The following is a 25,694-nucleotide window of genomic DNA, read 5'->3' on the forward strand; positions in this document are numbered from 1 at the left end:
AGTATACATGTGCCCTATGATATGATCTTTCTAATTTAAATGCCAAATTAGAGTTTTGACCCCAATTTTACGGTTCACTGAACATAGAAAATGATAGTGCAAATTTCAGGTTAAAGTTTTTGGTCAAGGTAGTTTTTGATAAAGTAGAAGTCCAATCAACTTGAAACTTAGTATACATGTTCCCTTTGATAAGATCATTCTAATTTTAATGCCAAATTAGAGAATTTATTCCAATTTCACAGTCCTTTAAACATAGAAAATGATAGTGCGAGTGGGGCATCCGTGTACTGTGGACACATTCTTGTTTTCTATTAATTAATATTATCGGTCGTCCAACTGTCTATATCAATCTGCTCAGCTCTTAATAAAACTCCATATCACGGTTTTGTGACGTCAAATACGTTGACCTGGCCTTAATAACTTTGACCTGGACATATCAGCGACGTCATAATGTTTGAACCGACGTTGATAAGTTTGACCCGAAATTATCAAGTCAACTTCTGGTTGCTGGTGAAACTAAGACAATACTTCCAAAAGACGCAAATACAGCCCGATAAATCGATTATCAGGTTATCGGCATATTAATATTGTAAAATATCAGCTGCTCGACATAATATGAAGGCTTTTTGATCTCGTTCGCTGCGCTTACTCGACAAAAAGCTTCATATTATGTCTGGCAGCTGATATTTTACGATGTCAACATGCAGACAACCTGATAATCGATACCTATATGCAATAGGTCAACTATATTTGGTGTATGAAAATATATTATGATCTATATGTCAGTCGCTCAGGTTTTATTTGACCTTGACCTCATTTTCATGGTTCATTGTTCAGTGTTAAGCTTTTTTGTTTTGGTCTGTTTTTCTTAAACTGTAAGCAATAGGTCAACTATATTTGTTATATTGAAGAATTGGTAGCTGTACATGCCTGCCTGGCATGGTTCATTTAACCTTGACCTCATTTTCATGGTTCATTGCGTTGGTCAATGTTTAGTTTTATTGGTTAATGTTAAGTTCATGTGACAGTTGTAATGAAGCTTTATATTTAGGACTTTCAACATAATATCAATGATTAGTAAAGAAGACGAGACATTTCAGCCTGTGCACTCTTGTTACCATTTATTATAGTTTTTGCAGAAACTTCTGCAGATAGACAGTTTAAATGGCATGTTGAAACGGGTATTATTAAACATTAACAGCAAAATAATCATTAATGCAAGATCTACACAAAAAATTTCCAGGTGAATTGTTTTGGCTGTAAAGAGGTTTTTGTTAAATATCTAACAATTTTCCGTTGCCATAGATTTCAGATGTCTTGAAATTGAACGCTTGTAGAACAAAATGCAGGTGATTTGTTCTTTCCCACCCCAGTCATTTTTTTAATGACCTTTTCCTGCCAAAGCAATATTTAAATATACTGCTTTAAATAAAAGTTGAAAACAATATGATTTGGTCTATTGGCATTTATTCAGAAAGTTACTACAAACATATATATCCGATGAAGCCTTTCTATAATACGAATTGCCTATATAGCATCTTGTGAGAAAGAACACATGACATCTTTATTTTGAACTATCATTTGAAACCACGGTTGACACGATTCATTACATTAGTTATATTCTCATAGATGCCAGACTGAGCTTGTCCTTTGGGAAACAGATTTGGCTATTTTATTTTTTTTTTGTCGTTGGGTATTTCATAAAACATCATCATATAAAATTGTACATTCCTGTTTTCTTTTGCCTTAATTTGTATTGTCAAAAAGACGAAATTCAAAAATGGCTTAAAGTTTATAGTATTGATAGCAAAGACTGAACTTTTCCGCAAAATTTTATGGTTGCACTATGCTCAATATAGAAATGGAAGCCATTGTTGGGATGACGCGCTACCAATTTTGCTCATGGAAACCGATAAATTTATCCACATTGCACCATTACGATCCTTATATGTCAGTTTTATTTTAAAAGACAAATGTATCAACTAGCTAATGAGCATCAGTTAATGATCTTGTCTGCATTGATTCAATTTAAAACTATTGTCTGATCGGTTGTCAGGTGGAATTTTCGAAAATTCATAAACATTTAAAAAAAATTCTAATTAAAAATTTCGTGGAAAGGCAGACTAGATTTTTTTATAGTATAAAGACTATAAACCCTAGTTTTCGCACACAATTTTTTTTATTTTTTCAAAGATATGTATTTTCATCATCCAACTTGAAAGACTGTCGTCAAGTACTTTCAGTAAAAAAAAATAGCTATTCGAACACACCTTCTCTGTTTTTGTCACTCATTAGATAGGTATTTCACTTGACCCATATATTTCAACTTTCAACAAAATATTCAACTCAAACACGCCCTGGTAACATAAAAAGGTGCACTCGATTTTCTCTTTTCGATACAATTGTTACCCATTTTTTGGAATTTTTTCTTGAGTCACATAATAGAAGGGCAGACACGAAAATTTTTGAACTAATAGATTGATATGTTTTCCGTCCGTGGTAATTTTTTAAAAAAAATCGGAGGTTATGCATTTTCTTCATCCAACTTGAAAGATACCCATGTCGTCGACTTGAAATCTAATTGTTTTGCTTAACTATGTACTAGATAAATTAAAAACTTATGCAAATCTATACTATTAAACGAGAAGACCTCATTTTGTGTGTCGCTTCTCTTCTTTCCACAATAAATTAATCATCGTGCCTCTATGTCCTATAGGTACATGGCATAGTCGCATTTGTCATCCATTCATATGATTATTCAGATTGAGTTATTTTGGGAGAAAAACGAGAAAAAAAGGCGTCCGGATATTATTCCGACATTGGACGAAATTTTAAGTCAGATTAGACTTCCGGTTTGCGTTTTCTTTATACTTTGAACATACATTTAGGGAGCTACCATTTGATTTTTATGGGGGGGCTAGGATGAAAAATTTTGTCCTGCATTTTTTTTTAGCTGTAATCTCTGTCCTGCCTTTTTATTTTTCACTCTGTTCGGTCCTGCCTTTTTTTTTTTAGTTTATCCTAACTTTTTTTTACCTAAAATTGTCGTCCTGACTTTTTTTTTTTGCAAGTGTCTCATCCTGCCTTTTTTTTTTTAACTCAAGACTCCTGTCCTGCCTATTTTTTTCAAATTTCATCCTAGGATCGATTAGTAAAGTGAGAATTGAAAGTAAAAACAAATACACTTTATTTATAGTAATGAATGTATATACTATACAGATAAGCGCTAAAATTATCCATGTGTTATTAAAATTAATAGAAACCAAAGAGGAATTTTTGGGGAGGAAAAGGAGGAGCCGGTCTAGAAAAACAACTATCATGTCCCAATGTACCTATGACTTTTGAAACCTTTTCTGAAATTCATTAAATCTTTTACAAAAATTTATTGATTTCAATGAAAGAAGATGTGGTATGTTTGCCAAAGAGACAGCTCTCCACAAGAGACAAAAATGACACAGAAATTAACAACTATAGGTCACGGTACGGCCCTCAACAATGAGAAAAGCCCATACCCCATAGTCAGCTATAAAAGGCCCCGAAATTACAGTGTAAAATAATTCAAACGAGAAAACTAACGGCCTTATTTATGTTCAAAATATGAACGAAAAACAAATATGTAACACGTAACAAACGACAACCACTATTTACAGGCTCCTGACTTGCATGTTCATAATATACTAAATATATGTTCACACTGTAATTAATAAAAACAAAAAAATGGGAATTTTTGAAATAAAGAAGAAGGGATAAAAAAGATATTTTCCTGTCCCCATGTACCTATTACTGAAATTCTCAAGTCATTAAATCTTCCTACAACACTTTACATACTTTCAACCACCCTCTGAATGCGCGCGATTTCGCGGGTTTGTTCTAGTGGTGTTTTTAAAATAAAACACCTCGTAATTGAGAAGAATATTGTAATTTTGTTTGTTTTTATTAACTTTTAAAATTTTTGTCACTATAGTAAACAATACAGTACACGTTTATCACCTTCTCTAACAAAGAGCTTCGATTCTTTTGTTCTATTTCAACCGGGTTTCCGACTGTTCCCACGGCTTTAAAACAACCCTTTGAATCATCAAAATCACAAAAAGTGTACTTCTGTACCCGACCAAAAGATTGCGCAAGATTTTATCACACAACATCTTTGCATGTTTCATATTATTTCATTAATATTTTTGTTTTTGCCCTCTAAACCGACAGAGTAAAGTTAATCTTTTATCTTTTAAAAATAAGGAAATGTGTTATGATACTATCTACCGAAGTTCAAAGAAATGGATGTAAACAAATATAGGCATCCGTACGGCCTCGAGAAAAACCCATACCGTATAGTCGACTATAAAAGAATCCTACATGAAAAATACGGAATAATTCAATTGAAAAAATAACGCCCTAATTTATAAAATAGTCTTCCAAAAGTTATTACATTTGTTTTTGTTTGCGCCCAATTTGCATACCTCTTGAGTTATTGTATAAATGCATGTGAACTAGAAGTTCAATTAAGTTGAACTGGTAGTAAGTACTCTTTGATCGGTACTGAACGTATTTTTTCCCCTTCGGACCCATCTTCTAAGTTTATCATTTTCAACTGATTTGTTGAGTGCGTTCGTGTAATGTGCAGTCACACTACTGTCCAAGTTGAGCGCTTTCAAGCAAGTTGAACTCCGCAACTTTCTGTATGTACCTTTTCAAACTCCGAGGACTGTCATTCAGTGGTTGTTTGTCATGCTTGTTTTTTATTTATTGTCTTTAAACAAATCTCGCCATTGGTTTACTTGTTTATATATTTAACATTTTGCCACGACGGGGATTTAGGAGTAAATTAAGTTTACTATACGGTATGTATTTTGGTAATGTTTGAAAGCCGTACGGCGACCTATAGTAACTATCATCAGATTAAAATATTGTATCTGTAAAGTCAAAATATGGATTCGGATTATGGGGGAATAGTTTTATGTATTATTTATAAACATAGGCAATCTAATCTCATGATCGCCCTACATCTATATCAATCCAAAATTTGATATGACTATAAAACTTATCATACTTGTTTATTAATCATAAATATTCAAACAATGTGATAAAGTTTTAAGCCTATTTGTTTATATTGGATAGTGTCATTTGAAATGATGAAAGTGAAATTGCTGTTTTCTGTCGTTCTGACAATAACATGTTTTATAGAAGGGCACACCCTTTCTACAGTGAGAGACTGTCTTGGAACGAGCTTGACAAATTATGAATATGCAAACCTTCCAGGTATCGGATGGGACAACTTATTGAACGAAAACCGCGGGAAAGTAATTCAGTTCAAGTATTCTCAATGTAAAACAACAGATGATGGCTTATACCTAATACCGGACAATGTATTCGTGTTACAGGTTAAATCTAGCAGTGTGGACATTTTCTCAGAAATCATTGACAACTGGAAAAATTACACGTCTGCTACTTCTAAATCGATCAATGTTGGCGGGAATGTTGGGATACCGTTCATCTTTGATATCCACGGGAGCTATTCTTCAGAGTATCAAGAGGTCAAGACAAATCAGATAAGTGACAATTCAATGACAGTAAGGGTAGGGGCTAGGTATGAAAAATATGTGTCTAAGCTGCTAACTGAAATAGACCTAGATGACGCTTTTAGAGATCGTGTTCTGACAATTGCTGATAATTTGCTATCTGGACAAAAACACACGGCAAGATACGAAAGCCAGTTACTTATCAGAGATTTTGGAACACATGTAGTGACAAGCGTTAATGCTGGAGCATTAATATATAAAATTGAACAGCTGAATCGAACAGCAGTTCAAAACAGTGACATGCATAGATCAGATATTGCAAAGTCTGCTGGATTTTCATTTTTTGGGAGTGGAATTGAATACAACCATGCTTCATCGACATCCGATACCACAGTTACACAATATCTGAATCTACGAACACATTCATCTGTCCGAACTCATGGAGGTCCGTTATTCAAACCAGTCAATTTCAGTATAAATGAATGGGTTGATGGTATTGGTAGTAATTTAGCCGCTATTGATCGTTCTGGTGATCCGATTAATTTCGTAATTAACTCTAACAACTTTGCACAACTTCCAATTTCAATTATAGAACAAACGGCGTCATTGGTGGAAGAATCAATTGCAACGTACTACAAATACAACACCATCAAAGGATGCACAAATGTAAATTCTCCTAATTTTAATTATATAGCGAACGTTGACGATGGTTCTTGTCACGATGCTGGTGTGAATTTGACATTCGGTGGTGTTTTCCAAACTTGCAGTTATAATGGTGACCTCTCGGAAAATTTATGTGATGCCTTGACAACAAAAAATCCAAAGACAGGAGCTGACACTTGCCCAGTAGGATACGACGTGGTCCCTCTTTTCTCCGGTAATACATCTAAAACCGAAATGACACAAGAATGTAGTAACTATTTCATCTTTTGGAAGAAATGTCAAAATATACCTCATTTTGGTTCTGCTTCTTTTCAATCTTACTGGTGCGCAGCCGTAAAAAACAACGTTCCTGACAATTCTGGTTACCTATTTGGAGGACTTTTCACAACGGTATTTCCAAATCCGTTGGCAAATGCTCATGGTTGCCCATCAGTCTTTACGCCTTTACATATCACATCCGATTTAACGATATGTGTGAGCGATGATTATCAAAACGGAGAAAGATATTCGGCACCATTTGGAGGGCTCTTCAGCTGCCAACATGGCAATCCATTGGCAAACAAGTATTACACTACTGGATCTCCGCCAAAAACTTGTCCAAGTGGTTATAGTGAACATCTTGCTACTGAAGATGAAGGATGTGAGGTGAATTACTGTATGAAAACGAAATATTCTGTTCTCTCTTCTCAAATCAGAAGCCCACCATTTCTTCGTCAACGAATGGAGCGTAATGACAATAGCAGTTACATAATAAGCAATGAAGGAACAAGTTGGACCAGTATTTACCTCGTTCCTGCAGGTTTTACAGGTTTCGTGGAAGATGTTAAAGGATGGATTACAAATGATGGAAAAGACTTAAATATCATCGAATTGCTAAAGGCTAAAAATGGTGCTACAGAAAGTAAACAATCACAGTTTTCCGAAAGTACTAAGGAAGGATTAAATGGTTTTGGCGCAACTAAAGAGAGAAAAGGTACAAGGAAAATGTCTTTATTTGAAATCGCGATTGTTGCTGCTGTGTCCGTTATTGCGACATTGATTTCAATTTTCGTTGCCGTCGGAGTTTTATCGAAGATTACAAGAAAACGTAACAAGAAGGTGGAGTGAACCAAAATGTTCTGTGAAGTTAATGACAAAAAAAAAAGCAATTTAAAATGATTTGTTTAGGTTGATTTGTTATTTTTAATTTTTTTTTGATAAAACATTATTATAACTTATACTTTTGTTGATATTAGTTTTTTTTAACGTGTGGAAGCAAAATGACTCGTTTGTAGTTGTTGAATGTCACGATGGAATGCTTACAATGTCACATCAAAATTTCAAATCCTAGATCTGAGATTTAAATATGCAGCAATTGTGTTATATCAAAGCTGAAACGAAGGATGCACAGTCTGAAAACATTACAGTGAAAATAACACAAATAACACAGATACGTTTTTATTGTCTCTCCAGTATATTTGGAAAATATCAATATAGATTCCAGAATAAGCTGTCATTTTACAAATAATAATACCACTCCAAATCATAGCCATGCATAACTATCTTCATCGAGAAAATATGTTTTCAACAATTGCAATTACTGTGCTAATAGGCACAAACGCTTTCAAATGCCTAAATCATTTCAATAGAATGAAATTCAAAACAGTGTGGCTGTGGCCATTGATTGACACATAAAATTCATCCATTGACTGGGACAATTTACGTGAACGTTTGTCTGTAACGACCACTGTTCACGACGTACCTACGATAGACATTACTTTAAGCACATTATGCTTATCAGTGCAATAAATACAAATACATTTCTATAACACAACATGACATAATACATCAGAGAAGCAAATAAATATCAAGTATTGACCAATAACAGTTTGGTCCTATGATTAAGTGCATTAAACAAGAATTTACACAAATTACGCAAATCTTTTACATTTTCAGTGCTGAGAAGTTGCACTAATTTGAACGACGATGGACGTCTATAATAATAAGGTTTAATAAACTGTCTCCTCAAGTCTCTATAGCTTTCACATTGTAAAACAAAATGGAATTCATCTTCAGTGATATTCAAAGTACAAAGAGTACACTTTCTATCTAACCTATTTACCCCATGATAACGGCCTACTTCAACAAACAAATTATGAGATGACAATCTAAGGCGAGTAAAAAGTTTCTTAGCGCCTTTAATTATAAAATAATTCGAAAAATTAATCAGGAATAACCTTTATGTTTTGATTTATATAATTGATATAAATCAAAACATCGTGTTATTTCTGATTAATTTTTCGAATTACTTTATGAAGGTGTTGAGAACCTTTGGTGACCCCATAGTTTAAGTGTCTTTAAAAAGTACATAGTGAGCAGTGGTCGTTATATACAAACGTTCACCTAAATTGTCCCAGTCAATGGATGAATTTAATGTGTCAATCAATGGCCACAGCCACACTGTTTTGAATTTCATTCTAATTATAATCTGATATAAATAAACAAAACCTGAATTCTGCGCAAATTAAAGTATTCTCTTGAATACACAATTGGACAATATCTATTTCAAATAAAAAAGAAGTAACAGGCTTTACATGACTAGTAGCAACTAGATTAATAATAATAAAAAAAAAAAACCAAAAAAAAAAAACACGAACTCCAATCAACAAATTGTGGATATGGGTTTTGTTCATTGTTGAAGGCCGTACGGTGACCTATAGTTGTTAATTTCTGTTTCGTTTAGTGTTTTGTTGATTATTAATAAGCTTTAATTTATTTTATGACTCCAGGGACTTAGAGATATAACCGAACGACTGAAATCCACAACTTAACAGAAGTAACCATGACATTGACGAACGACGGATACAGCAAGTGATGACTTATTCATTGTTAAGTCTGTTATCTACTTTCTGTGGTTCATTGATGATTCATGTACCTTGTTTAGCTGGTTGCCTCTTGTTTAGGTGTTCCTCATGATTCAGTAAACTGTGACCTTTTGAGAACTCCTCTTTTTAAGAGGTGTTCTGGGTGATTATTTTATACCCTGTATTTGTAGCTCTCTTGTTTAGGTGTTCTCTGGTGTTCTTTTATACCCTGTACTGTAACTTATTTCTTAACATACTCCTGAAGTGTTGACAAACTGACATTTAATGTGACCTTCAGACATAGACATCCCTATAAGATTGAAACCGAGAATCTAGTAAGACCAAACATTATATCAGTGAGTTTGCTGCTGACAACAAGATTATTTAATTTCTATTTTTTATTAATAAAACATATAAATAATTTGGCCCTTGGGAGTCAAGTACTCAGCTAAGGGAAATTTAGCTCCAGGCCCTGTCGACGACACTTGGTGTAGATGGACCAAGCCCCATGGACATGGACACTCCGTCAACCAACCGGAACCAGATGAGTTCCTATAAGGGTATGAAGCGTTGCTCCATCTCATAGCAGGTGGCTACGATAAAGGGGGTTAGATTGACGGTGGATAGAGAAATAAATGTAGATGTATTACATTTAATGACTTGGGGGAAATGAGAAATTAGACCAGTGGTCAATTTCGAAAGGGTCCAAAAAGTCAGGTGTGAAGCAGCTGAGTGACCCCCAAGGTAATAAATGGGAAAAAGTGGGTAATGGAATAAATTAACCTTCAACTACACACTGTGGAATTCTATTAAACACAATTTAAGCTGTACATAGTTTAATGATACACAATGTATAACATACACACAACTGACTATTTCATGAAAATAAAATTAGCAAGAGTTATTCTTAATGCTACATAGATTTTACAAGCATATATCTATATATACATGCAAGTATATGAAGACATACGTAATTACAGTTCGAAATTTTTAATTGTTACAAATTTGTTGCTGTGCATTCTTAATAGAAGATTTATCTGTTCTTATATAGCGACAATAACTATCAGAACTCCATCTACCCAATGTTTTAATTAAGTGATCTTCAACATTAGCTTTTCCAGCACTGGTTGCTGCGCCTATACGAAAGGAATGGCCATTATATAGCTCTGCTTTGTATCCGCAGGCTTCTAATAAAATTTTTAAATTTGTAATAAAATATTTTCTTTCTAAAGCTGAAAAATTTTCATTAATGAACAAAGGATCTGAAAGTTCACATTTCCCTTTAACTGATCTCATTTGTAAGTAGTGCTTTAAAGTTGTATAAGGGCATAGGATATTGTTTAGCCTATGCAGTTGTATGTCAATGCCTTTCCTAAAAGGATCAGTTTTAGACTGCTTTAGATGAAGAATTGCAAAATCTTCATAAAATGTAACATCAGAAACACATAAATTAGATTCTGAATCAAAGTTAGATGCGTTATCTACAGTAAATTCACCACAACGTAAAAATCCATGAAATGCTACTATACAAACAGTTTCCAGCATTAAGTCTATAAATTCTGAAAAAAAACCTCTCTTCAGTTTAACACACATTTGCTTTAGTATGTCAGAAGTAATTGGAAATCTTGGCCTAACTGACTGTTTTTGTGAACGTTTAACGGACTTTAGAAATAAAGATAGTCGAACCATTGATTTATGGTCTTTGTCTGATGATTGAAAAGGTGAGGGGATGTTGTCCTTGAGACACATGTATCTAATACCACAAATATACAGCTTAATAGTAGAATATTGTAATTTCAGAATTTGAAAACAATGACTAACGAAATAAATTAAAAGTTCTTCAGATATGGGAGGTAATTTGTTCCCATTCAGGTTGACCCCATTTAAAAGAAGAAATGAGAGCGAAAACAAGTATTGTAGTAGAGTAGCAGTTCCTGCTTCTAAACAAAACATCCTTACAAAATTGAGAGTGAAAACAGTTGTTTTGGAAGTGTAAGCAACTCTTGCTTCTACACGAACTTCACTTAATATTGAGGGCAAGCATGTACTCTTGAAGCGTAAGCAAATACTGTTTCTACACAAAGTCCACTTAATATCGAGGGGGAACAGGTACTCTTGAAGGGTAAGCAATTTCTGTTTCTAAACGAACTCTATTTAGTATAAAGGACGAAACAGGTACCTTTTCTGAACGAACGCCACTCAATGCTGAAGCAGAAATCATAATAAATATACTTGTATAATATCATCGGCTTAATTTTCAGATGTGGCAAACGATAAGTTGAAGTATCCCAATTTTCGTGTTGTAATCTACCATAATATTCAAACTAAAACCATACAAATAAAAGGACACGTTAGTGTATGTCAATAAGACAGAAGCCAAACGACACCAAAATAAAAGACCGTATTGTTCTATAAGCCAATGGTTCAAATGTATTAGTATGAAACTAAGTCAACTCCCTTAGAATAATTTTGTTCGGAAATAAAAACAAGTCGACTAAAATTTATCAGACTTTGAACCGGATGGGAGCCTTTGCCAACCAAGTTAAACGAAAATAACAATATCAGAATATGCTCAAAATATGTTTGAGCGGAAATAGAAACAGGTCAATCTAAATTTGTTTTTTTTTTAATTTCAACTGGAAGGAAACTTTGCTTATAAAGATAAAAATGAAAATAACAATTTTAACATTAGGTTTGACTGGGGCGCTTTACTTGATTTACTTTCACTAGGAAAAGGCATATTCCAATGTCAATGATGTTTAAATCCTGGAGCTTCGTGATCAAAGCTGCAAAAGCTATTTGTTAGTTTGTGTTATTTAAATTTGTTTGTTTGTTTGCTGGTGTTTTTTTTTTTTTTTTTATTGTTTTGTGCTGTTGTTTGCTGGTTTTTTTTATTGTTTTGTTCTGCTGTTTTATATCATTTTGTTTATTGATTTTTTTCAAGGGAGGGAGCCTATTTTCTTTTTTCGATTCTTTGCTTTTACACCTAAGGCATTTTATTTGCGCCAAAAAAATCTTTTATTTGCACCAGAAACCATATTTTGTATTTGATTCCAAAATAAAACATTTCATTTGCGCCAATAATACAAGTAAATACAAGTAAATAAAACATCTATAACACATAGCTTTATTCAAAAGACACTTTTTGACGCAAATGAAATATTACCTTGTGGTGATAATGAGAGATTGGATTTTGTCAAAATTGGCGCAAATGCAATTGCGTCCTTCTTGTTGTAGATTATATATGTTGACATGTCCATTAATTGAAAATTTGTAATCTATAATTCATGAGTTTATATTAAGTCCAAATTTTCTTTGTCATATTTACCCACGTGTTTTTATTTATTATTAACATATGAACAATATTTACAAATATTTCATCAACAGTGAATTGTAGAGCATAGAGATTAGAAAGAGGGAAAGCTTTAGGGTTGAACCTCCAACTGAACCGAAAGAAAATGAAATGGCCAAAAAAAACCTGCACCGAATATAGTACTGAGGAATAACAACATATAAAAGATTGAACTTTCGTTGATTTCATGTGTCCTCATCAAACGTTTTATTTTTTAAAATTTGTTGTCACTTTTATGTCAACTCCCCTGAATATCAACATTCACAGCAAACGAAATGAAATTTGGACATACTGATAAAAGAAGATGAACATGATAAAGTAAAGATTAAATATACTATCACCAAACCACCCTGCATTATAAACTGTGGCGATAAACACCAATAAACAGTTATATATTGAAATCAAAAATGGTGAGAGCAGAGATTTTCCTGACTGCACTATTTGTTTTGATCGTTCCAAACCTTTGCCAGACAATCCCCGGAGAATGCCAGAATAACAATTCTACTGTGTACCGATATGAAGTTTTACCAGGCAGTGGCTGGGATAATTTGAGAAATGAAAACCGAGGAAGGGTCGTCCAGTTTACATATTCGACATGTCGGACGACAGAGGATGGTGTTTTTCTTGTTCCTGACTACGTCAATGTCATTCCTATAAGATCAAGTAATGTCGAGCGATACTCTCAATTTATCGAGCACGTCGAAAACGCAACGTCAGACATTGCAGTCTCCATCAATCTAGACGGAAGTGTAGCTGTTGACGATATTCCAATAAACGGTAAATTTTCATTTGATTTTCAAAAGTTTAAGAGTAACATGATCAATGATAATTCAATTGCAATGAAGGTTAAAGCTCATTACGTTCAATACAACGCCAAACTTCAACCAGATGTCAATTTAGATCCGTCTTTCAAATCAAAAGTAATGAGTATAGCCAATCATATATTGAATAATAAAACATCATCTGCAAGATATGAGAGTCAGTTACTGGTAAGAGACTTTGGTACACATGTGATTACTAGCATTGACAGTGGAGCATCGATAGTAAAAGTCGACCATGTCAAGCGAGAACTATTGCAAGACGATACAATCGATAAATTTCAAATATCAGCTGCTGCAGGAGCCGAACTTTTCGGAGTACAAGTTGGAATAACAATCCCCGCCGATGTCATGACAAAATACCTTGCATCAAAGACACATTCTTCGATTCTTACACATGGTGGTCCTTTATATTTACCCGTTAACTTTACAATCAACGACTGGGTCAATCAAATAGACAAGAACTTGGTGTCAGTAGACCGATCAGGGGATCCACTGCATTTCATTATAAACGAATACGTGTTCCCAGAACTGTCGATTTCCATTGTGACTGATACAGCCGCTGCTGTAGAGAGTGCCATTAAAACTTATTACAAATTGAATACTCATCGCGGATGTACGGACAGGGATTCTCCAAACTACAATTACTTAGCCAATGTCGATGATGGAACTTGTGAATATAACCTTACCATTACTAATACTAATTTTGGTGGAGTATTCCAAACCTGCAATACAACTGGGAACATCCATGGGATATGCGATACGTTCTTAAGTAAAAATCCGATGACTGGAGATTTTTCTTGTCCGACCGGTTTCGTCGCAGTACCATTGTATTTGGGACAGGAAAACAAACAGGAAGTGCATCGTACATGTTCAAAATATATGATCTTCTGGAAACACTGTGAAACTACTTCGAACCTTGGAACAGCAATCTATCAGTCTTATTGGTGCTCTCCTCAAGAAGGAAATCAAAGATTCTCGGGATACTTGTTTGGTGGTTTGTATACAACTCAACTACCAAATGTCGTTACACAACACCAGAGTTGTCCACAGTACTTTACCGCTATTGGACTAGCAGAAGATTTGAAAATTTGTGTTTCAGATGATATTGAAAATGGTTTCCAATATTCAATCCCGTTTGATGGTTTCTTTAGTTGTCAAAATGATAATTCGTTAGCCGTAAACCAGAACGCCACACACTGTCAGGCTGGGTACAGTGAACACTTAGCAACAATCGTAAACGAATGTGAAATTAATTATTGTGCTACACAAAAATCATCTGCCACTGCATTTATACCTATAAGAAGTCCACCATTTATGCGAAAACCATCAGGCCAAAATATATCATCAATCCACGTCATTAGCGAGGATGGTCAAAGCTGGACTCAGATCTATTCAGTTCCTGTAGGATTCACCGGGTTCAACGGAACTAATACCAGCTGGATTGTAAACAGTGGCGATTTCCTTGACAATAATGAACTTCTAATGGCGAGACAAAAAGCAAACGGAGATACTCCAGATAAGAACAGTGGTTTATTTGGATCGACGGATACAGAAGAAAAACACGGAAAACAAAATAATGCCGAACAAATATCAACTGAACAGATTCTTGGAGTAGTTGGCGGCTCAGTTGGGATTACGTTCTCTTTTGTAATTTTTATAGGATTTTTCGTTTATGTCATTTCCAGGAAAAGGGTTCCAAAAGCTGACGCCTACACAAAATTGAAAGCCTAATGTGCATGTAGAAAATTATGTTTAAAATATTATTCATGACTATTCATTATTTGATTTTTCAGTGCAGGCTTTTATATTTAACTGCCTTTTATTAAAAAGTTTTTATTGTCTAAGAATGTAATGCCACGTTGCTGTATAAAATATTTCAAATCAACCTGAAAATTATACTTTTATTTTATATGCTTATTCATGTTTAACCAGTTCACACATAGGTTAATTAATTTTGTTAATTCTATCAAATCGCATAACTCGTTCTTTAGCAAACAAAAGATGTACAATTAATACAATCGTTGTGAACTAAGAAATGTTATTAGCTTATGCGTAACTCTGATTCCTTGTCCGGTTTGACTTTACTTCTGACTACTTTTGGTATTATCAGCTCTTCAGCGTTTGCAAATGGCTTTGTATTTTTAAATATATTGTCTTAGGTTATCATTGAAGAGACATTAATCGACAAAATGCTCATCTGTTTCAGCGATATTGGCACAGTTAATGTCTTGCTGCCGCTGGGTCGATATCAATCCTGGTTAACTATTCCTCCTTGATGATATCATAAGAGTAGTAGCTTTTACTCATTGTTGAAGGCAGCCAACCCTCCCCTAACCTACCTGGGACAGTGGCGAAACAGTACAACACGAGGACAAACTATAAAAATCAGTTGAAAAAAGCATAACAGATTAATAAAAAGAAAGACAAGAATACAAAAAATTATCTTAGATCAATAACACAATGACGGGATGTATAAGTACAGAGTCAATTCAAATGGATATAACTCTAAACAGACTAAACTGTAGAAGTAATATTCAGATTTTGGGACATTCAAACTCACAAGTCAAAAATTAACTTATTGTGGATTCATTTATTTTCGTGGGTACCAATTTTCTTGGATAAAGGAAAACTTGTATGTTTGAGGATATGTAATGTCGTGGTTTTGCTAAGGTCTGCTTACAAGCCTATAGAAAAGTCGTCATTCGCTGAACATTTAATTTCGCGGTTTACATGTTCGCACGAGATCCAAAATTGGTATCCAACGAATTACTTTTAGTATAATGAATCCACAGTACAACACCATTTAGAAAAAAGTAAAAAAGACCAAAAAGAGATACAACAGAAGGGAAGGGGAAGCAGATCCCACTCTCCATGTGGCATCCGTCGTGTTGCTCATCTAAGTACAAACCCGGTGATAAGTATTAATTCGTAGTCAAATGATGGGAAAAGTGGAAGGAACATATCCAGGTGTTCCATAACGAATAACCAACTCGTGTTTGCGATCGTAAAATTACGAAAATGGGGTGTAAGATATCAGAGGGACATTCTCATCGGATTTTGTCTAATGCTTAGTCCGTTGCTGTGTGTGTTACATTTTAATGTTGTGTCGTTGTTCCCCTGTAATATTTGTAATATTTAATGCGTTTCCCTCAGTTTTAGTTTGTTACCCCGATTTTGTTTTTTGTCTATAGATTTATGAGTTTTAAACAGCGGTATACTACTGTTGCCTTTATTTCAAACTCATTGATCGAAAAAAAAAAAACTGACAACGTCATGGCTAAAAATGAAAAAAAGAAAAGAAAAACAGACAAATAATACTACACTAGACAAAACATAGAAAACTGAAGACTAAGCTACACGAACCCCACCCAAAACTGGGTATGATATCAGGTGATCCGCATGCGGCATCCGTCGTGTTGCTCATGTTATTACAAACCCGGTTTATAGTCTAATTCGGTAGGTCACATTCGTGAATAAGGAACGGATTGTAGTTACGACATAACGAACATATCCACTACATCGGTGAAACGAATATTTCATAACGGTCAACCAATTCGATGGCGTCCGTAAGATTTACGAAGGGATGATTTCAACTGCACCATTTGAAACTCTTGGTTTAATAGCTTCCTTGCGAGCAGCAACCATCAATCAAGGAAATCAATCACGGGAATATCGTATCAATTATGAGATAAATACTCCGTATGCATGCGCTACTGGAATTTCGCTACACAGAATGGAAAGTTCACCATTGGGTGATGATTTCACATTCACCACTTGGAACGCATGATGAAACGGCTTACTTGTGATCAACAACCCTTTATCAAGGAAACCAAAATGCAAGCGTTAGAATAGCGTATCAACTGGAAGATATATACTTCATTTGCAGGTGCTGCTGGAATATGTAGCAAAGCAATGGAAAGCTCTCTTTTATGAAACATAGCAGGACCAACTCTTTCAATTTGCCTTGTAGTTTAGTATGAGGATTACTTTTGTAAAGCATAAAACAGTCTGGAAAGATGAAACATTCTTGCAATGTATTTATTCAAAAGATCTTTGATAGTTTCAACATCTGATTCACGCCACCTCTAGAAAAGGTTGTTTCACAATAACGTTGAAGCCCGGCATCGTAATAAAATTGATTTGAATAATTAAAATAGTTATCAAAGTACCAGGATTATAATTTAGTACGCCAGACGCGTGTTTCGTCTACATAAGACTCATCAGTGACGCTCAAATCGAAATATTGATAAAGCCAAACATGTACAAAGTTGAAGAGCATTGAGGATCCAAAATTCCAAAAAGTTGTGCCAAATACGGCTAAGGTATTCTATGCCTGGAATAAGAAAATCCTTAGTTTTTCGAAAAATTCAAAGTTTTGTAAACAGGAAATTTATAAAAATGACCACATTATTGATATTCATGTCAACACCGAAATGTTGACTACTGGGCTGGTGATACCCTGGGGGACGAAACGTCCACCAGCAGTGGCATCGACCCATTGGTTTAAATAGTTATCAAAAGTACCAGGATTATAATTTAGTACGCCAGACGCGCGTTTCGTCTTCATAAGACTCATCAGTGACGCTCAAATCGTAATATTGATAAAGCCAAACATGTACAAAGTTGAAGAGCATTGAGGATCCAAAATTCCAAAAAGTTGTGCCAAATACGGCTAAGGTATTCTATGCCTGGAATAAGAAAATCCTTAGTTTTTCGAAAAATTCAAAGTTTTGTAAACAGGAAATTTATAAAAAATGACCACATTATTGATATTCATGTCAACACCGAAATGTTGACTACTGGGCTGGTGATACCCTGGGGGACGAAACGTCCACCAGCAGTGGCATCGACCCATTGGTTTAAATAGTTATCAAAAGTACCAGGATTATAATTTAGTACGCCAGACGCGCGTTTCGTCTTCATAAGACTCATCAGTGACGCTCAAATCGTAATATTGATAAAGCCAAACATGTACAAAGTTGAAGAGCATTGAGGATCCAAAATTCCAAAAAGTTGTGCCAAATACGGCTAAGGTATTCTATGCCTGGAATAAGAAAATCCTTAGTTTTTCGAAAAATTTAAAGTTTTGTAAACAGGAAATTTATAAAAATGACCACATTATTGATATTCATGTCAACACCGAAATGTTGACTACTGGGCTGGTGATACCCTGGGGGACGAAACGTCCACCAGCAGTGGCATCGACCCAGTGGTTTAAATAGTTATCAAAAGTACCAGGATTATAATTTAGTACGCCAGACGCGCGTTTCGTCTTCATAAGACTCATCAGTGACGCTCAAATCGTAATATTGATAAAGCCAAACATGTACAAAGTTGAAGAGCATTGAGGATCCAAAATTCCAAAAAGTTGTGCCAAATACGGTTAAGGTAATCTATGCCTGGAATAAGAAAATCCTTAGTTTTCCGATAAATTTAAAGTTTTGTAAACAGGAAATTTATAAAAATGACCACATTATTGATATTCATGTCAACACCGAAATGTTGACTACTGGGCTGGTGATACCCTGGGGGACGAAACGTCTACCAGCAGTGGCATCGACCCAGTGGTTTAAATAGTTATCAAAAGTACCAGGATTATAATTTAGTACGCCAGACGCGCGTTTCGTCTATATGTCGTGTACATTTTATTATTTTGTACAGGTTATTACTTGTACAAAAACTTTGTACGAGTAATTACTTGTATGATGCCATCATACAAGTTATTACTTGTACAAATATAATTGTACCAGTAATTACTTGTACAATTTTTGGTGAGAAAAATATAATAACTTGTACAACACAATATCCTTGGGTTATATGTGTTTCTTCTTTTGGTTTTAATGTTTTATTCAAAAACTCCTTTCTTTTGGTTTGTAAGTCAGGGAATTTTTGTTAATTGTTGGGTATTTATTTATTCGTTCTTTTTTTATTTATTCTTATTATGCAGCTTATGTTTTTTAAAATCTATATTGGGTTTGGTTTTATCAACTGAGTATCAATGATATTTTTTTTTAAATATTAGAATATTACAAAAAAAAACAACGAACGCAAAGTAACAACATAAGGTAACATGACACCTTGAGCAAATTTAGCTGAACAGCTTGTTGACACATACAGACTATTGGTGCAAAATGGCACAGCCGTTAAAATGAAAAATAAGATAAAAACCCTTCTACCATTTAATTTCAAGCATATGTAATATCTTATATTGGAAACAAAAGTAAAGCTTGATAAATCAAATAACCTATTGGTTTACACAAGACAAGGACGCATGACATCTGGAACTACACGATAAGCTCAACCTTTTGCATGTACATGTGCCTGTCTTACAGCCACTTTGACATCTGCAGTCAACATGACCTTGGTCACCCCTTAAAGTAAGCAATTGTACTGTTTTCATGACGTTAAACTCAGTGTTCTCTGGTATGTCCAACATTGTCTCTGAATCTTTTTGATGTATTTTGACTCATTAAACCTATCATGATTCCAACTTTTGTGTCTATTTTGTATCCATTTTTAGGCAATATTCAGCACAATTATTTTATATTTCTACAGTCATTCGGACTATCAACTGTACAATAAAAAAATAATTTCGCCTCCTTTGCGAATGATTTTTGATTTCTGCTACATTCATGACATTCAAAAACAACAAACTGCCGTTAGAAATATCTTTGATGTGCTGTCTTTTTGGAACTTGATTTTATTACTTAAACATTCTTCTGTGTGTGAATGTCGAATTATAGAAGAGTTATTGTCATGCCAAAATTAATCATTTCATCATGCTATTTGGTTTGACACTCTTTTCCATCTAACACTTTAGTTTTGACTTTTGTTTGTAAAGTTTTGCTCATATATTTGATAAACAAAAAGTACACACATGTTGAATGTTTATACCTTTAGGTTTTATTCATAAATAATTTGTTTAATACGAAACATTTGTTGAGAAAATCACATAGGCCAAGGTAGAATAATGATTTGTACAAGTTATTATCTTTTTCTCAGTAAAAATTGTACTAGTAATTACTTGTACAATTGTTTTTGTACAAGTAATAACCTGTATGATGGCTTCATACAAGTAATTACTTGTATAAAATGTTTGTACAAGTAATAACCTGTACAAAATAATAACATGTACACGTCATATATAAGACTCATCAGTGACGCTCAAATCGAAATATTGATAAAGCCAAACATGTACAAAGTTGAAGAGCATTTAGGATTCAAAATTCCAAAAAGTTGTGCCAAATACGGCTAAGGTAATCTATGCCTGGAATAAGAAAATCCTTAGTTTTTTCGAAAAATTCAAAGTTTTGTAAACAGGAAATTTATAAAAATGACCACATTATTGATATTCATGTCAACACCGAAATGTTGACTTCTGGGCTGGTGATACCCTCGGGGACGAAACGTCCATCAGCAGGGTTCGTGGAGCACTGGGAAGACCAAGCAATATTACTTTGTTTGTTAGGACACTTAACTAAGTATCCAATGCAATAATAAAAGATCCAGTTCTTCTTATTTGGCAGGAACCACAAAGGAACATAGAACAGACCCATGATTTCCTCATTGACAAGTGTCCTGAGGTATATTTTGAGTTTTTAAGAAAACTTTCACTATATATTTTATCTATTAAGCAATTTATCAATATGATTTACACACAAACACAGTGTTGTTTGTGACTTTATCTGCGGTGACAACAATATCTTTTTCATTGAGATAGAACAGGTGTTAGTACTACCATTTGATCGATAATGTGCTGACCTCGAGGGTATCACCAAACAAATCAAACGTTACTTCTGGCATAAAATAAAGGAAACATTAGTATACCGTTGTTCGAAATTCATAAATCGATTGAGAAAAATAACAAATTGAAATTTGCTGATTATAATATAAAATTCATTAACAGATTAAAGACCATGAAAGGTGTTAATTAGGCCATAAACATTGAAACTAAAGGAAATAGTAACATAAACAAATGATATAAACGCATCTTGAATTGTCAAATAATTTTTATCAAAATCAAGCCCAGCATGAAATTATTATTTCTCACATGTAAGAGAACTATTAGGATGTAAAATGAGCACTTTATCATACTAGCATATTAATACCGGAAATCTGACATTCATCGATCAAAAATATTTTTTATGAGAATTTAAAAAAGATAAAAAGTTGTACAGTTTAGGTTATTAAAGATTAAACGAATATAATACTACATGCGGTTGTATTTTTGTTACTGCTATTAAAGTATTATAAGATTTGGCGTTATTCAATATTTTCTCTAGATCATATCAGTAGTCAAACCTACCAATGGGAATCTTTCCATGTCTTGATTTGGACAATGGTTGTTTTATTTTGTTGGACACTTAAATTCGTGGATAAAGTCATCCACGAAAACCACGAAAATTGGTACCCCACGAATAAAAGTACTTTCACAGTATCTTAATTATTTCAAGCATTAATTATTTTTGAATGAACTGCACTTAGACATTCATTATAAGTTGGACCCTTGTTTGATATCTGTACTGAATGTAAAACTTAGTATAAATGCGTTTATAAAGAATCAAATACAATATCTGCATTGTTCCTAAGGTGTTCTCCTATTCTGCTTAAAGTTTAAAGATCGTCTTATTTTACAATCTGGTTAACCATTGCAATCTTAGTAATTATAAAGTCAGGCTTAATAAATCAAATAGTATTCACATGGATTAAGATATGTATTTAAAACTGCATTTGAAATGGAAATTAAACATAAATTCAATATGAGTTTATACTTTTCTATCAAGATTATTTCATCTTCGAACTCAACGGAAATGAATTTTTATAATTATCTTGAATTTATTCCGAAGAAGCTAGTTTTCAAATATTACTTTAATCGGATTACATTAGTATTGTTGACTGTAAATTGTAGAAAGTAAATTATTTAAATACTAAGTATACAATTCTGTTCACACTGACCCTGTAATAGGTAGTTTCACAATATCAGACATATAATGCGTTCTGACTCTAGAGTAGGTAGTTTTACAATATCAGACATGTAATGCGTTCTGACCCTAGAGTAGCTAGTTTCACAATATCAGACATGTAATGCTTTCTGACTCTAGAGTAAGTAATTTCACAATATCCGAAATGTAATGGGTTCTGACTCTAGAGTAACTAGTTTCACAATATCAGACATGTAATGCGTTTTGACTCAAGAGTAAGTAGTTTCATATTATCAGACACATAATGAGTTCTGACCCTAGAATAGGTAGTTTCACAATATCAGACATATAATGCGTTCTGACTATAGAGTAGGTAGTTTCACATGTTCTGACTCTAGAGTAAATACTTTTACAATATAAGACATGTAATGCGTTCTGACCCTAGAATAGGTAGTTTCACAATATCAGACATACGATGCGTTCTGACTATAGAGTAGGTAGTTTCACAATACCAGGCATAAAATGCGTTCTGACTCTAGAGTAGGTAATTTCACAATATCCGAAATGTAATGGGTTCTGACTCTAGAGTAACTAGTTTCACAATATCAGACATGTAATGCGTCAAGAGTAGGTAGTTTCATATTATCAGACACATAATGAGTTCTGACCCTAGAATAGGTAGTTTCACAATATCAGACATATAATGCGTTCTGACTATAGAGTAGGTAGTTTCACATGTTCTGACTCTAGAGTAAATACTTTTACAATATCAGACATGTAATGCGTTCTAACCCTAGAATAGGTAGTTTCACAATATCAGATATACGATGCGCTCTGACTATAGAGTAGGTAGTTTCACAATACCAGGCATTAAATGCGTTCTGACTCTAAAGTAGGTAGTTTCATAATATCAGACACATAATGAGTTCTGACCCTAGAATAGGTAGTTTCACGATTTCAGACATGTAATGCGTTCTGACTATAGAGTAGGTAGTTTCACAATATCAGACATAAAATGCGTTCTGACTCTATAGTAGGTAATTTCACAATATCCGAAATGTAATGGGTTCTGACACTAGAGTAACTAGTTTCACAATATCAGAAATGTAATGCGTTTTGACTCAAGAGTAGGTAGTTTCATTATATCAGACACATAATGCGTTTTGACTCTAGAGTAGCTAGTTTCACAATATCAGACACATAATCCGTTTTGACTCTAGAGTACCTAGTTTCACAATATCAGACATATAATGCGTTCTGACTCTAGAGTAACTAGTTTCACAATATCAGACATATAATGCGTTCTGACTCTAGAGTAGCTAGTTTCACAATATCAGACATGTAATACGTTATAGATGGATACGAAATTGTGGTTAAACAATAGTTCTTATCAAAATAAGCTTCATCTTCATTGTTTCCTTCTAAATTTTGAAGGCTTTTTATATGTTTTCAACTTTTAGAAACGGTGATAACAAGCTAGCATGATTTTCCATATTATTTGATTTCAAATCTTTCAGTTTTTTTCCCGTTCTTTTATAGCCATTATTTGAACAGATATAACAAGAATTAATGAAGAAAACAGACACTCTTGTGTAATTCCACGAAACGTATTTAAGGGAGAGGACACCGATCCGTTATTAGCAATACATCCTTTTAATCTGAATACATAGTTTCAACCCATTTTATGAATTTGACTGCTGATAAAATTGATGTTAATAATTTAGAGAAAGGTTTCGTGGAGCACTTAAAAGACCAAGCAATATCGCGTTGTTTGAAAGAACACTTGTGTAGTTCAGGTATCATTTATAGTGAAGGAAGATCCTGCACTTCTACTTTGGTTAAAATTCCAGAGGAACTTAGAACAGACCTATGATTAATCAGGATTTCCTGCTCGATAAACGTCGTAAGGGTATATGTTGAGTGTCTAAGTGAATGGCCAATACATAATTCCTTTATCAAGCATTTCATGTAATGTGATTTACGAACAAAAACGATCTTGCTTGTGGCTATCTCATCTCTTCGTAAATTTAACGGACGCCATCACGAGTTGGTTGACCGTTATGGAATAACCATTTCACAAATGATATCGGATATGTTCCTTACGTCCTAACTACAATCCCCGTCCCTTTCATAAATATGACCTACCGAGTTAGACTATTTACCGGATTTGTTATATCATAAGCAACACGACGGGTGCCACATGTGGAGCAGGATCTGCTTACCCTTCCGGATCACCTGAGATCACCCCTAGTTTTTGGTGGGGTTCGTGTTGTTTATTTTTTAGTTTTCTATGTTGTGTCATGTGTACTATTTTTTGTCTGTTTGTCCTTTTCATTTTTAGCAATGGCGTTGTCCGTTTATTTTCGATTTATGAGTTAAATGTCCCTCTGATATCTTTCGTCCTCTTTTAAAAAGGTTTATAAGTTGTCCTAGGGTCTCTTGAAAAACAGTATTGCCCTTAAATGTAAAAGCAACAACAACTGATAAAACTTGAAAAGCGCAAGTAACTGATAATCATACCAAAAAACTTCAGCGAATACAGTCCGCTGTTTCACAGTTTGTATTGTTTGATTTTTTGTTTTTTGCTTTGTTCGTTTACTTGTTTTTGTTTTGTTTTTATTTTTAAAGAATGATGATGTTTTTGTTGATTTTTAGTGGGATTCTTCTTGTCTTGTGTAATGAGACAAGTACTGGAGTCGATTTCTCAAAAAACTTACAACTAAGATTGATCGTAAGTATACTGAATTGTTCATGACTTACGACCAATCTTAGTCATAAGTTTTTTTATGAAACCGACTCCTGGTTATTATGTTACTACCATCAGATCTATACTTCTGTTGGTAGATTATAATAGCTGAAGGGAATAACCAGTCTAGAACCTAGTACGTCGGTTCTGGCATATGAATACGGATACTGTTTTATTAAAATTTGCTGTTTTACATTTTTTTTATTCATTTGAAGCTAATTAGAAGACTATTGAATTGAATTCTCTATGAGTGGATAAGTGGGTTTGCATTTCTTCTGCCCTATCCGCAGAAAATTCATAGCCTTTTTTTTTTAATGTTTTGGCCTCGAACATCGCCGAAGAAACATGAATTGTCGAAATTGTCATATGGTGCTGTACAATTTGTACCGATAAGCATGATGAGTGGCATACACAAAAACGGAAATGTATGCTACACTTCTTTTGGCGTCGTGTGTTATTCTCAATTTTTATAAAAGTTGGTCAATTATTCGATATCTGTACTGGATGAAAAAAATTATTATAAATGAGTTTTGAAAAGACCAAAGACACTTTTGCATCATTACTTAGCTTTTCTGCTATTTTGCATGGAATTCAAAGACTTATTTTCTTACAATCAGGTTGACGTGACTCCCAAAGATTACCATCACAATCTTTGTAATTTGAAAGCAAAAACTTATTAAATCAAATGAGGTCACCTGGATTTATATATGTATTCACAACTGCTTTTGAAATAAAAATCACACACAAATTCCATAGTAATGTGAATCTTTCTATCTAGCTGGTTTCATCTTCGGAGAAGACAGAAAGAAGTTGTTTTAATAACTACTAAATG

The 25,694-nt window shown here is 34.0% G+C and overlaps 2 protein-coding genes across 2 annotated transcripts; both read left to right on the forward strand.

The window, feature by feature from the left end:
* Nucleotides 1-5,054: 5,054 nt before the first annotated feature.
* Nucleotides 5,055-7,396, forward strand: LOC143068134 (macrophage-expressed gene 1 protein-like). The gene has a single exon (XM_076241943.1). It carries the CDS (start codon nucleotides 5,127-5,129, stop codon nucleotides 7,284-7,286), a length of 2,160 nt encoding a protein of 719 aa, XP_076098058.1. The 5' UTR covers nucleotides 5,055-5,126; the 3' UTR covers nucleotides 7,287-7,396.
* A 5,344-nt stretch (nucleotides 7,397-12,740) lies between these two features.
* LOC143068135 (macrophage-expressed gene 1 protein-like) lies at nucleotides 12,741-15,080 on the forward strand. Its single transcript, XM_076241944.1, has one exon. The coding sequence runs from the start codon at nucleotides 12,782-12,784 to the stop codon at nucleotides 14,924-14,926; it is 2,145 nt and encodes a 714-aa protein (XP_076098059.1). The 5' UTR covers nucleotides 12,741-12,781; the 3' UTR covers nucleotides 14,927-15,080.
* Nucleotides 15,081-25,694: the final 10,614 nt, after the last annotated feature.

Source organism: Mytilus galloprovincialis, chromosome 3 (assembly GCF_965363235.1).
Source record: "Mytilus galloprovincialis chromosome 3, xbMytGall1.hap1.1, whole genome shotgun sequence".
Taxonomy (NCBI): Eukaryota; Metazoa; Mollusca; class Bivalvia; order Mytilida; family Mytilidae; genus Mytilus; species Mytilus galloprovincialis.

Coding starts and splice junctions, on each gene's coding strand:
- LOC143068134 (XM_076241943.1), top strand. CDS start 5,127: ATGATGAAAGTGAAATTGCTGTTTTCTGTCGTTCTGACAATAACATGT.
- LOC143068135 (XM_076241944.1), top strand. CDS start 12,782: ATGGTGAGAGCAGAGATTTTCCTGACTGCACTATTTGTTTTGATCGTT.